This window comes from Mandrillus leucophaeus, unplaced genomic scaffold (genome assembly GCF_000951045.1).
Source record: "Mandrillus leucophaeus isolate KB7577 unplaced genomic scaffold, Mleu.le_1.0 Scaffold1, whole genome shotgun sequence".
In the NCBI taxonomy this organism is placed as follows: Eukaryota; Metazoa; Chordata; class Mammalia; order Primates; family Cercopithecidae; genus Mandrillus; species Mandrillus leucophaeus.
In genome coordinates, this window is record NW_012098097.1 from 7,467,833 (window position 1) to 7,481,434 (window position 13,602).

At 51.7% G+C, this 13,602-nt stretch overlaps 1 protein-coding gene across 1 annotated transcript in view; it reads right to left on the reverse strand.

Moving 5' to 3' along the window:
• Positions 1-11,728: 11,728 nt before the first annotated feature.
• The window catches only part of CD300E (CD300e molecule), an 11,208-nt gene continuing 9,334 nt past the window's right edge, over positions 11,729-13,602 (reverse strand). The window contains exons 3-4 of the mRNA XM_011973253.1: positions 13,079-13,187; positions 11,729-11,933 (exon numbers count right to left, since the gene is read on the reverse strand). Coding sequence (XP_011828643.1) covers positions 11,813-11,933; positions 13,079-13,187 — 230 coding nt within the window. The 3' untranslated portion in view covers positions 11,729-11,812. The remainder of the gene's footprint in view (positions 11,934-13,078; positions 13,188-13,602) is intronic.

Consider the following 13,602-nt stretch of genomic DNA (forward strand, 5'->3'; position numbering starts at 1 on the left):
CCAGGGAGGGGCTGAACCAACCCTTCGGGGAGGGAAATAAAAGTTTGAGTCCATCAAGCAAGGAAGAGAAAATTTCCTGGGCAAAGGGAGCAACTTGTGCAAAGATATGGAGACAAAAATAGCATGGTCCTTAGGCAAAGAAAAACAACCACGCACTCCATGCATGCACGAGTGTGTGAGTGTTGGGTGTGTGTGGGTGTGGGTGTGGGTGTGGGTGTGTTTGGTTCCATGAAACTTTATCACATGTACAGACTCACAGGAGAGGGATTTTAGGTGTGTGGGGTGCAGTGCCAGTGGGCGGAGGAGTTGGGGGAAGCCAGGATGTCTACCTGTTCAGCTCTGGGATTTTAAAGTAAATCGGTGGCTGGCCGGGCGCGGTGGCTCACGCCTGTAATCCCAGCACTTTGGGAGGCCGAGGCAGACGGATCACCTGAGGTCGGGAGTTCAAGATCAGCCTGACCAACATGGAGAAACCCTGTCTCTACTAAAAATACAAAATTAGCCAGGCGTGGTGGCACTTGCCTGTAATCCCAGCTACTCGGGAGGCTGAGGCAGGAGAATCGCTTGAACCCAGGAGGTGGAGGTTGCAGTGAACCGAGATTGTACCATCGCACTCCAGCCTGGGCAACAAGAACAAAACTCTGTCTCCAAATAAATAAATAAATAAATAAATATAATAAGCTGGTGGCTGCAGTGAGAGCCAGGGATTGGTGGGGAAGTGAGTGTCACCTCGGGGCAAAGGAGGGAAGGTTTCCAAAATGAGAGGGCATTCAGTGGTCACTAGTATGGTGCATGAACAGGCCACTGTGTTGGGCAGTTGGAGCCCTCAGGAGAACTTTGTCAGAGGGGTAACAACAAACGAAATACTGCCGGGGAATTAAGGAACAAATGGATATGAGAATTTGACAATGTGGGGGCTGAGGATAAAAGCTCCTGGTCGGTCCCCAGGGAGGTGCTGGAAGCCCTTGGTGGTGCCCAGGGAGGGAAGATCTGGACGTTGCGTTCCGTCTTCCAGGGTCTATGGTCCTTCTCGATCTATGGTCCTGAAGCTGTGTGGGGCACAGAATGGGACTCACTGACAGTGCAGTGTGATTATGACCAAGGCTAGGAAACCTACAGCAAATGGTGGTGCCGCGGAAACAAAATCCTCATTACAATCACAGGATCAGAGCAAACAGCGGGGAGACACCGAGGGTCCATCAGGGACCATCGGAAACACCGTGTGTTCACCATAATCATGAAGATGCTCCGGAGATCCGACACTGACACCTACTGGTGTGGGATCGAGAGGACGGGCACTGACCTTGGGGTCCAAGTTGCAATGACCATTTACCCAGGTAGGAGCGGCTCCCTCCTGTACTGAGCTCTGGTGCTGACCCAGGAGGATTCGGTGATGCTGTCTTGACATTGCCCTGGGACACCCATGTGCATGTGCCTATGCGTGCCTATGTGTGCCTGTGTATGTGTGCCTAGGCTTGCCTGTGTCTATGTGTGTGCTGTGCATGGATGCATGTGTACAAATGGGCCAGTGTGTGTCCGTGTGTACATGTCTGTGTGTGCCTGTGTGCCTGTGCTTGTGTGTGTGCATGTGCACGTGTGTGTGTTGGGGGAGGGGTTACACCAAGATTCTGGAGAGACTGGAAGACAGAGCAAGCCTCAGCGTCTTTATACGTCTCTATCTGCTGTTATCAGAGGGAGCCAAGCAGAACCGTCTCAGCTTGGGCAGGCTCAGTGCAGGCTGAGAAAGAAGGCGGGTTCTCTTCTGCAAGTCACTTGGGGCAACCCGTGCCCCCTCAGAGCAGCCCCAGCCTGATGGGAGGACTTGTCAGGTGTACAGGGAGGGGAATGCCAGAAAATCGCAACCCCAGAGGTCTCAGCCACTGGACAAGCATGTAGTGACCAAGAGCCCATTGGTGACCCTCTCCTTGGAGCCACCTCTCTCTCTTCCTCTCCCTCCTCTGGTGACATATGGACAAACGAGGGCATGGGAGACTCTGACCCATTCCTGAAAGAGGGAAAAACAGAGCCCAGCATAGTGCAGAGGCTTCCCACGGGCCTCCTCTGGCTGCCCTGAGTCTTTGAGGAGCCTGAGAACTCAGAACAGGGGGCTCCCAGAAAGAGAGTCAGGATGTCACCCTCACTCCACAGCCCAGCCCCCAGAGCCATCAGTGTCATCTCCACCACAGGCACCAGGGAAACTGTCAGCTCCCCATGCACACGCACAGATGCTATAGCTCAATCATATATCTTACCTGTGGGCCCATTTACAAAGCAGGGAAAAGTCATTTTCAGCTTAGTATATGCAGATGTGGTGTGCCTGTGTGCATGTGCAGTGGGGAAGTGTGCTGGTTTTAGAATGTTTCAGAAATTGACTTAAAAAGAGAACAAAGGCATGAGTGGAAGGAAAGGAAGAGCTGGGGGAGAGTCCCTCCAAGCCTAGTGAAATAAGGAAGCTTTTTGGAGGCAGGAAAACCTCAGCTGGAAACAGATGCTCTGCCCAGCTGCAGGGGGGAGGAGTCCTGAGTTCCCATGCAGGGCCCAGGGAGGGGCAGCCGGCTCTTAGGGTCACTTCGCTACACAGCAGGCAACAAAGAGCCTGCTTGAACCCAGGATGAGACTCAAGAGAAGATCTGTTTGGCTCTGATGTAGAACTTCAAGAAAACAGAGTGTGATTCTCAATGCTCAGCTGTGCAACGCAGGACTCTGGGACTAAGCTGAGTATTTGTCAATTGCCTAAGCTGAGTATTTGTCAATTGCCTATGTAGCCTCTCACCACAAGTCCTTCATGGGTGGTACAGTGGTGTTTGTTTGTAAATGAAATAATGTTACATTTTAGATAAGATACCAAAAAGATACAAAACAAAACAACTGTGTCTGACCTGTAGTGCTAAGACTAAATGCTTCACAGTCCTTGGAGGGGTAAGGGGTGACGTGAGCCATGGGGAAGCCACCTAGGTCACCCTCAAAACTATCCTTCGTGTGTCCAGCAGCAAATCCAAGAAAATCATCTGAACCTACGACAACAGACGTAGCTGCACCTGGGACAGCAGACACGGCTTCACCTGGGACAGAAGACACAGCTGGGTCTGGGACAATGGACACAGCGTTACCTAGAAAGGCAGAAACAGCTGTGCCTGGGAAAAGGAACACAGCTGTGCCTGGAACAGCAGACACAGCTTCACCTGGGACAGCAGACACAGCAGAACCTCTGAGAACAACCACTCCCACAGTTCTGGCCTCCTGGCCTTCTCTCACCCAGAGCACCAACAGCACCCAGCCCACGGCTCTTACCAGCCCCTCACCAGGTGAGCAGAGCTGGGCTCCCACAGACCTTTCCCTAGGCTACCCCACGACCACTCCTTCAGGGGCTCTCGCCAGAGACCCTCATGTGGCGCTGGTCAGGCGAGAGACAGTGAAGTGTGTAGTGGGCCTTCCCCTCCCCGTCTATACCTGAGCACTGCAGGAGATTCTCCTCAAGGAGCTGCAACAGGCTGAGCTCCAGAGAGCAGGCTCTGGGCTCCATGCTCTGCCAAGTCCCTCAAGCCCCAGGAGGCAAAAGCGAGTTGAAGCTTTGGGTGTTCTGGAAGGGCGGCTCTCTGTGTGGTTTTCCTGTGGCTGCTGTAACTGATCATTACAAACTTGGTGGCTTAAAACAACACAATCTCATGATCATACAGCTGTGGAGACCAGAAGTCTGAAATGGGTCTCATCGGGCTGAAATCAAGGTGTTAAGAGGGCTCATTCCTTCTAGAGGCTCCAGGGGAGGACCTGTTCCCTTGCCTTTTCCAGCTTCTAGAGGCCACCCGCATTCCTTGGCTCATGGCCCCTTCCTGCTGAAAGCCAACAAAGGTCAGTGGAGCCTCCCACAGTGCATCGCTCCACTGACTCTCCTGCCTCCTTCTTTCATTTATAAGGATGCTGGTGATTCTACTGGGCTCAGCCAGATGATCCAGGATAATCCACCCTGGGTCAGCTGACAAGCAGTCTCAAATCCACCCACTGCCTTAACTCCCCCTTGCATGTAATCAAATATATTAACAGGCTCTGGGGTTAGGACATCGTTGGTGGTGTTCACTATTCTGCCTACCACAGTCACAGGCAGGGGTGTGCCCATCACTGTAACTCTCCAGCCAAGGCTAGGGAAGGGCAGGGCGGGAGAGCAGGAAGCTGGGCCCCTTGCTTTTCTTTCACATTCCCAGCATGGTAGAGGGATGTGGACATCAACCTGAAGCCCACCTCCCTTCGAGGGATCAATAGGATGTCTCATCACAGTGCAAACGCAGCTGCCCCTGTTTAACCCCATCACAGCCCTGGTGCTTCAAGATCCCTCAAAGTCCAGAGTCAAGGCCCATTCTCTCCCTGGATCCTGCCTTCTGTGCTCCACTGGCTCCCTTCCCTTCTCCAGTCCAACTCCCTTCCTTTCAAAGGGTCTCATTCCCTGGAGCCTGCTAGCACCGAGCCTGTGTTCCCTAGGAGTCCGGAAGAGGCGAGGCGCTGGGGATGCTTCCTGACCTGGCTTTCGTCCCGCTCCACTGTTTGCAGACTGGTTGTTCTGCTGAGCGGAGATGGCAGTGCCAGGACTTCTAGCGAGACAGGAGAGGCACAAGGAGAAACTTGGCAGGGAGAGACCAAGGGTGCAGTGAAACTCGCAAGACCACGGGGAGTGGAACTTGCAAGAAGAGCACAGTGGTTTAAAGGGTATTTTTAGGATGTGCAATATGGCAGGCCTGCTCTTGCTCAAGAAAACCCTGAGCGAAATTCACATGACTCATCACTGCTTCCTTGCCTGGGCTGGAGGCCAGCTTCAGGGAGAGAACAGGGGTGGCCTGCGGGGAGGGGCCCTGGCACTGGGTGTTGGGGAGTGGATGAGGAATAAGATTCGGAAATCAGACTCTTAAACACTGATGGGGACTCCCCAGAACCCACTAAGTTAGCTAGACCAAGTATTAAACATGTGGGCGATATGAGGCAGCAGGTCTCAGATCTGCGGTCATAAAGTGGGTCCCCAAGCAGGAAGAAACGCCTCACGGGAGAACCAAGTAGATAAATAGCCAGGTTGATGGAAGTGGGGGAATATCTTCCTCTGCTTCAAAAGGGTAATAATAAGTAGATTTGAGCTTGAAAGATGGGCAGAAGTGACAAAGGGAGACACAAGGCAGAGAGAGGAACAGAAGCAGGAAGACAGGACACAGCAGACCCTCGAGCTTGGCGGGACACAGGTGAGCAGCAGGGACCGTGGGATAGAAGACCAAAGGCAGGCCTGGCTGGACGCAGTGGTCCACGCCTGTCATCTCGGCACTTTGGGAGGCCAAGGCAGGAGGATGGCTTGAGCTCAGCAGTTCAAAACCAGCCTGGGGGATATAGCGAGACACCATCTCTGCAAATAAATTTAAAGGCAGGGCAGTCACAGCCAAGGGCAGCGAAGGAGCCGGGCCTCAAACTGAGCCTGTGGGGAGGCCCCTGGAGGCTCAGTCTCCGGGTGGCATGACTTTGCCCCTTGCAGGGGGCTTCCCTGTTTGGGGACCAGGCAGCTGAGCAGGGTGGCAGGTGTTGGTTGGGGAAGAGGCGGCTCACTCCTGGCATCTTGACCGCTTTGTCCAGGATCCTGCTCTGCAACATCCACTTCCTGCTCCCGATCTCCCTGAAGGGGCTGCTGCTCCTGGACATGCTCGGCACTGCGCGGTGAGTGAGTAATGCTAAGGGACCTCCGGGGGGAAACAATGTCACAGCCTGAGCCGGGGAACTGCAGCTCCCACACCATCGACCACACCATCGACACCCTTGGAGGAAACAAGTAGAACCTCTGGCCTCCTATCAGGTAATAAGCAGCAATTACAGTTCCCCAGGAGACAGGGGTCCCTGCAGAGAGGAAGCATCCCTCATCCTGGCCTCAGGAATGCAATCCCACTCCCGGCCGGCGCTACACAGCACAGGGATGCCGAGGGGGCCTCTCTGCTTCCGCCACCTCTGCCTCAGGAGCAGATAAAAGAAAGGACATCCGCCCTTGCACACTGATTCCTTGGAGGCATCCGCCTCTCACCTTCACGGATCCTCCCTCAGGCCTCCTTTCCTGGTGGCTCCAGGATGACCCTGTCAGAGATAATGGACTATCGTTCAGTTGCAGAGGCCCCAGGGCCCGTCTGGACTTTTCCATCCCAAGAGGGGCTCGACTCTATCCCCTTTGTGCCTGTGACACTCTCCATCCTCCACCTGGCTCAGAACTGGCACAGCCACCACCACCCACTCCTGATTCAACCCAAGCTTGGCCCCTTCCACCTCTCGAGCTGTGCGACAGCAAATGCAGGATGCCCAACCCTCATGTTTCAGTCCCCTCAATTCACTCATAATTAAATAACAACACACTTCTTTTTCTAACTTTCAAACGTATTTATATTTCCTCTCAATAAAGTTGTTAGGATTATTATTCTCTTCCGCTTACATTCTTCCTGAGCTCTGTCTGCTCATTTTTTCCTCCATATTTTACTTTAAATACTTTTTTTAAAATTACTATATTTCTTTTCTTAGCTCCTTTTTTTGGAGGGATCTTGTTGTCTGTAATTTCTCTAAGGAGGGGAATTTTCCATCTGAACTCTTCCTCTATTGCCTTGAGTACTTCCTCTCCTGAGATGGATTCTTCAACTGCCATTTGCTAGTGTTCATTTCTTCTCCTTGACCTCATCAGCTGTGAACAGCTGCTGGTTCGTTTTATAACTTTTCTTTGAATGAGGTTGAAGATTTGCCAAGAGTAGTGTCAGGAGCCATGGAGGGCAGAGCGTGGAGGGTAGAGCATGGAGGGCAGAGCATGGAGGGCAGAGCCATGGAAGGCAGAGCATGGAGGGTAGAGCATGGAGGGCAGAGCCATGGAAGGCAGAGCATGGAGGGCAGAGCCATGGAAGGCAGAGCATGGAGGGCAGAGCATGGAGGGCTATTGACACAGTGGAAGTTTGTTTTCGGGAACACTCACCACTTGCCACATCTTGACTGCCTGTGTCCATATGGTTCATGTGTTGAGAAAGGGCAAGACCTCAGGCTCTAGCAGCCTGCGTGCTGCTAAGCATGGGAGAACAGCCTGAGTTGTAGCAATGTGTGAACCCTGGCCACACAGGCTGGTTGCTATTGTCCTCTGGAGGCTTCTTCACCCATGAGTCTGGAGCATGGGCTGGGGTGATCCAAGACAGCTCTGCTGGGACTGTTGCCCAGAGGCCCTACATGTGGCCTTTCTGTGACAGCTGGGTTCTAAGAGGGAATATCCACAGACCATCCAGAGGGCAAGCGTTTCAAGAGACTGAGGAGGGAGCTGCAGGGTTTCTTCTGACTTAGCCTTGGAAGCCATACAGAGGCCCTCTTGCATGCATTCCTCATAGGGGCAAATATTGGTTCTTTCAGGGTGAAAAAATATTTTTGTGCTTTTTAGATATAAAACACAGATATAGATGGATGGATGGATGGATGGATGGATGGATGGATGGATGGATGGATGGATGGATAGATGGATGGATGGATGCACGGATAGATGTACAATATGTCTTTGGTATTAACATTTCATGAGGGGAGATATTTAGGGATATTCCTTTTTAGGGATTTTTTTTAAGGGATATTCATTGTTATCCTAGGATAACAATGAAAAAAATGTTGAGAAACACTGTTCTAGTCCACTGGTTGAAACAGTCACAACTCACTCAGACCCAAGGGGAAGGGACATAAGCCCCAACTCTTAATGGAAGTAGTGTCAAGAAATTTGCAGCCATGTTTTTAAACTGCCTCATGGAAGAATCATAATTTAGTGCCTTCATGTCACATATAAGAATAGCAGGACCTGAAGGGGTGAAGCCACCTGGTCCCCAGTCACAAGGCCAGAGAGCAGAGTTGGTTCTGCCTCTGAATGGCAGCCTGGAGCTGGCCCACACAGCATCCCTGCAGGCCCATCTGTGCGCTTTAGAAGGTCACTTCCCAAGCCTGCTGGGGGCACCATATGGTCCCAAGCATAAAAATGAGGCTCTGAAACACGTATCCTTTACTCAAAGGTCACAGTCCAGCAGCCATTACTTGCACAGACATGTCTTGCTTGGGTTCAGTGGGTGAATGATTAAACAAATTATTGTACACTCACGCAGTGGAATCCAGCTGAGCAATAGGAAGGAATCAACTATTGATTGTGGTAAGTGCAACAACTTGTATGAATCTCAAGGCTCAGTGAATAAAAAAGTCAATCTCAAAATATTACATACTACATAATTCCATTTGTCCTCAAAAGGACAACACTGTAGACATGGAGAACAGATTAGTGGTTTCCAGGGGACAGGAATGGGATAGGTGTGCAAATACATGGGACAGCATGAGGGAGATCCTTGTGATGATGTATGGTTTCTATATTTTGACTGGGGTGGTAGTTACCTGGATCTATAAAATTGCGTGGAGCTCTACACAAACACATCCATAAACCAATGTATGTTAAAAATGGTGAAAACTGAATAAAGTCTGCAGTCCAGTTAACAGTATTGTAACAATGCCAGTTTCCTGGTTTGGGTATTGTCCTACAGTTATATAATATGTCACCATTGAAGGACACTGGATGAAGGATTCACAGGTCTCTATGTTATATTTGCAATGTTAAGCCTATAATTTTTTCAAAATAAAAATTTCAAAAATTAAAACCTCCAGGGGCTCCCTGTGGTCTCCAGAACTCAATTCAAACTCCTTGGTCTGCCATGAAGCCCTTTCATAACGAGGCTCCAGCCCCATATCTCACTTCTCCCTCGCGTGCACTCTGCACACATGGTAATGGTAATGTGGCTCCTGAAGGTCCTGGTTTCCAGCATGCTCTACGACTCTCCCCTACCATTGTCTGGGACAATCATCCCCCAGTCTTCTGCCTTATTTTTATAAATCAAGCCCTCAATTTTCCTTCTCCGCCTCACTTCTGTGTCCGTGCAGAGCACTGTGCAGACCCCTGACACAGATTCTAACACACTGCATCGCTATTGTTAGTCTACATCTTAATTGTCCCTTTAAAGGAGTAGGGACTCTGCATAGTTTAAGTCCTTATCTGTAACGCCCAGAATAATGCACCATAGACACACAATAAAAGTTTATTGAATGAATGAGTAAATAAAGGGAAAAAGGAATGGAAGAATAGAGGAAAAAAAGGGAGTAAGGAAGAATGGAAAATTCAAAGCATGGAGAAGCCACTGTTTCTTTCTCCTGCACCTGCTGTCCGCCATCGGTCTACTCTTTCTTAACTCTTCCCTTCTGGCTTCTGCTCACATTGCTCTGTTGATATGCTCTTCTGAACTTCGTTAGTGACCTTGTGAATGATAAGTTCAATAGCCGCCTCTCAATCGCGGTCCTCCTCCACCTCTCCAGCTCTGCTTTCCTCCTTGAAACATTCATGGCTCTTGACTTCTCATCTTGCACCTGTTTGTTTCTGCTTCAGCTCCTTGTTCAATGTCTCTTCCTCCTACCCTTTGTCTTTAAATGTAGGTGCCCAGAGGGCTCTGTCCTTGGTTCTGACCTCTTCCCTCCATGCTTTCACTTTTTCCTGGCCTCCAATTAATCTTTCTACACACGTTCCTCTCCAGCGCTCCACACTCTGCTAACCCAGATCTCTAGCTATCTGCTAGACCTCTCTGCCAGATAATTCCAAACACACAGAAAACTAAGCTCTGCATCAACCAAACCTGCTCTTGACTTTCCTACTTCTGTCAATGATGCCCCATTCCTCTGGTTTTCCAGGCTTGAGACTCCGGACTCCCAGATTCTTCCTTTCAGATTTTGCTACATCTGCTAGGTAAGTCCTCCTAAAACACATCTGCAATCCCATCTTGTTCTGCTCAAATCCATCCCACCGTAGCTAATCAAAGTTTAAGTAAGAGTTGAGTCCTAAGCCTCCTGAACCTGCCACCACCTGAGTTCTTCCAGGTTCGTTCCATCTGGCCTGCCACAGAAAAACTTCACTCCATTGGAATCTTAGACACATCCTCCCATGAACATCTGTATGTGAACAGTACAGTCCATTTGCTGATAGGTCTTCTATGAGTGACTCTTGTTACAAAGATTATTTCCTGCCTCTCTGCTTTCACTTACGCTGTTTCTCTGTCCTCTCTCTCTCTCTCTCTGTTGCTCCATCCCTGCCCCACTGGAACCCTATACCTCCTTCAACATCACACACGAATATCACCTTCTTTCTCTGACCTGGCCAATTTAACATGATATTCTCCTCACCAACCTCCTGACATCAGGAAGCATCTTCTGTGGCTCTAGAGTTCTTCCTATGCTGTAATGACTTGGGAGCTTATCCTTCTCATAAAATGAATCATAAGCTCCTTTCTTGCTCATCATGATATTTCCTGGGTTAATATAATTAATATGGGCCTTGTTAGATTGAATTTCTCTTTCAGCACGAGTCCTGGGCCAGCCCCACCTTTCTCTGAGTCACCATGCATGATGGAGCTGGGAGCCCCCCAGAGATCAAGTTCAGAGCACGGCAGCTCTGCCTGAGCACTCGGCAGTCATAGGGGCGCTCCATGTGCTCTGGACACTGGCATCACTAGCTGAGGATGAGGTCGGGCCTGGGGGCAGAGGGAGAACACTGGTCCAGATGCAGGTAGCAAGTGGAGATGGTGATGCTTGCTTGTGGCAGATTGTGGGAGTCCTCCCCACAAACTTTAGGGAGATGGAGTAATTGACAAACATTCAAAAAACCAACTGAGCTCGTTTCTGAACCAGGGGTCCCCAGTAGTGATGATGACACTGTGCACTTCAAGTGTGGACAAGTATCCTTCACCTCTGCGTCCTCCATCCTGTCTTTGAAAAACGATGTCTGCTCCGCCTGTGGAAAAGGTTAATTGCTAACAGGTGGTCTCAGCCAGACTTCTAAAGTGGACAGAGCTGACTCTGTTGACCCTGTGCACAGGACACCCCCAGGTAGGGGAATTCCAGGAGTGATATCAGGGGCACCCACCAGTTCTTTCTCCCATTACTGTTTCAACTTGTCCCAGAACTTTAACCTGGAGCTGCTGATCCACGGCTCACCCAGGCAGAGATGTTCTGAGCCCAGCCACACACTGCCTGGTTACAGGGAGAGAAGGAGCCTTAAAGCCAGGGAGACCCAAGGGGTGACAGAAGAAGAGAGGAGCCCTGAGCATGTAGGACACTGGGTAACTGCATGAGCAAGCTCTGCCGGGACCAAGCTCCCTGGGGGTTGTCCCAGAGAAAGAATGGAGCCCTGTGAGCCCAAAGGCTGGGACTGTGAGGACGTGTCCTCAGGGAGCCTCCTATCTGCAGGAAGGAGGTAGTTATTGCCCTGGGGGAAACTGGCCTGGGAAGCATTTATGCCAAGGAGAAGAATGAAGGGCCAGACTCCTCCAGAAAATTTTTTCCCTTCCTTCCTCCCTCCTTTACTCTCTCTCTCTCTCTCTCTCTCTCTCTCTCTTTGAGACAGGGTCTCTCTATGTTGCCCAGGCTGGCCTGGAACTCTTGGGTTCAAGCGATCCCCCTGCCTCAGCCTCCTGAGCTGGGATTACAGGCACTCATTATGGTGCCCGGCCAACTTCCAGGGAATTCTTGCCCTTGGGAAGTGGGCATGAGGGCAGGGAGGCAGGGAACTGAGGAGGAGAAAGGAGGACCCCCAAGCTCCACACTGAGGCCTCCAAAGGAGTGTCCTCTAAGAGCCAGGACCCTCGTTTGAGGCACAGGAACAATAAATCCCTCCAGAGTCCACAGGTCTCTTGCATCCAGTCTGAAAGGTTGACTCCCTGCATAGGGAGGGCACTCCTGGGGACAGGGCTCTGCAGGGCTTCAGGTCAGCCTGGCTCTATCTCCCAGCAGGAGCCCGCTGAGGCCTGTTCACCCAGAAGATAGCACCCAGCATGCTCAGGAGCAGGGGCAGCTTCAGAAGGACCACGAGCAGGAAGTGAAGGCTGCTGAGCCGGAACCTGCGGGGGACACGGTGAAAATGAGTCACTTCCCCAGCAGAACCCCCAGGACCCTTCTCTCTTCACCTCTTCCTGGGCTCTGACTCTGGAGGCCAAATAACCCAGGAGCAGCCGGGGAAAGGACCTACACCAGGGCAGCCCCTTCTGTGGCCCCCATCCCTCCTTGTCCCTCCATCAAGGACTGCCCGGGGGGTCTCATCAAGGAGAGGTGATGGAGTGAAGAGAAGAAGGACCCACTTCCAGGCGCACACGCCACAGCACCCTCTCTGTCCCTGTCCCACTTGCAGCCTCTGCTTTATCAACTGACTTCTTAAAATCAGTCCCAACTCTCGCTTTTTTTATTTTCTGAGACAGGGTCTCACTCTGTCACCCAGGCTGGAGTGCAGTGGCGCAATCATGGCTCACTGCAGCCTTGACTTCCTGGGCTCCAGTGATTCTCCCACCTCAGCCTCCTGAGTAGCTGGGACTACAGGCGCGCCACCACGCCTGGCTAATTTTGTGTTTTTTAGTAGAGACGGGGTTTCATCGTGTTGCCCAGGCTGGTCTCAATCTCCTGGACTCGAGTGATCCACCCTCCTCGGCCTCCCAAACTGTTGGGATTGCAGGCGTGAACCACCGCACCTGGCCGCCACCCTCACTGTTTCACTCCAGCTCCTTGTTCTCTCCCCTCAGGGTCTGGCTGCAATATCACAGCCCTTTCTGGGTATCTTTGGGAGAGGAAGGAGAACAGACTCAAACCACAGCCTGAAGCAGGCCCATCTCCCCACAGACCCAACAGACAGCTCCTGGTGGCAAAATCCCCAGCTGAGCAAAGACCTTTGAAAGGGGCCACAGAACCGGGACCCCAAGTCCAGAGCTGGATGGGGAAGGAGACAGAAAGGGATGGGGAGGGGACGAGGGCTGCACATGCACCTGAACTCAACCTTCGACCTGAGTCCCACTAGTTGCCCCGTAGGGAAAGGTGTTCACAGCACAAGTGACATTTCTCACTCAGCATCCACATGCAGACTCAGAGAGTATGAGAATCAGGACCAGAGATGGAGAGAAACAGCAGCCAGTGATGATCTCAGGTCATGGTGCGCCACCACCACCGGCTTCCACCCCAGAGCTGCTCCCTCCATGGCCTCCAGGCCCTAGGCGCTTACCCTGAATTTTTGGTCAACACCTCCCTGGTGCTGAGGTTTCGCCCAGGGTTCACCACCAGGAAGATGGGAGTTGTGGCTGGACGTGTGGTCCTTCTTGGGGTTTTGGTTGCTGTTAGAGATGAAAATGATGCATCGGGCCGTGCCTGGGCTCCCAGCCATGCAAGAAGCACCAGTAAGGAAGTCACACAGAATCACCTACTCACAGAAGAGGCTGGAGAGACCTCTGAAGCCAGATCCAGGGCACCTCCTGGGTGAAACCCCCCAGGGACAAAAGGAGCCCTTACCAGAACCAGCCATGAGAGTTCCCTCCAATAAGTGCCAGGTCTTTCTCCGCATCTCAGAGAAAGACTCTTACCACTCTGCCCACTCTGCCTTCATCCCGCTCTGCCTGGGCTTCTGCAGCCTGATGTGGAGTTCCAGGAGGAGGAGGGGTAGGAGGAGTCTAAAGGAAGATGGTTCAGCCTGTGGCCCAAGAAGCCTTGTAGAGACCATGAGAGGGGGGCCCCGAGCACCCTTCAGGTGGA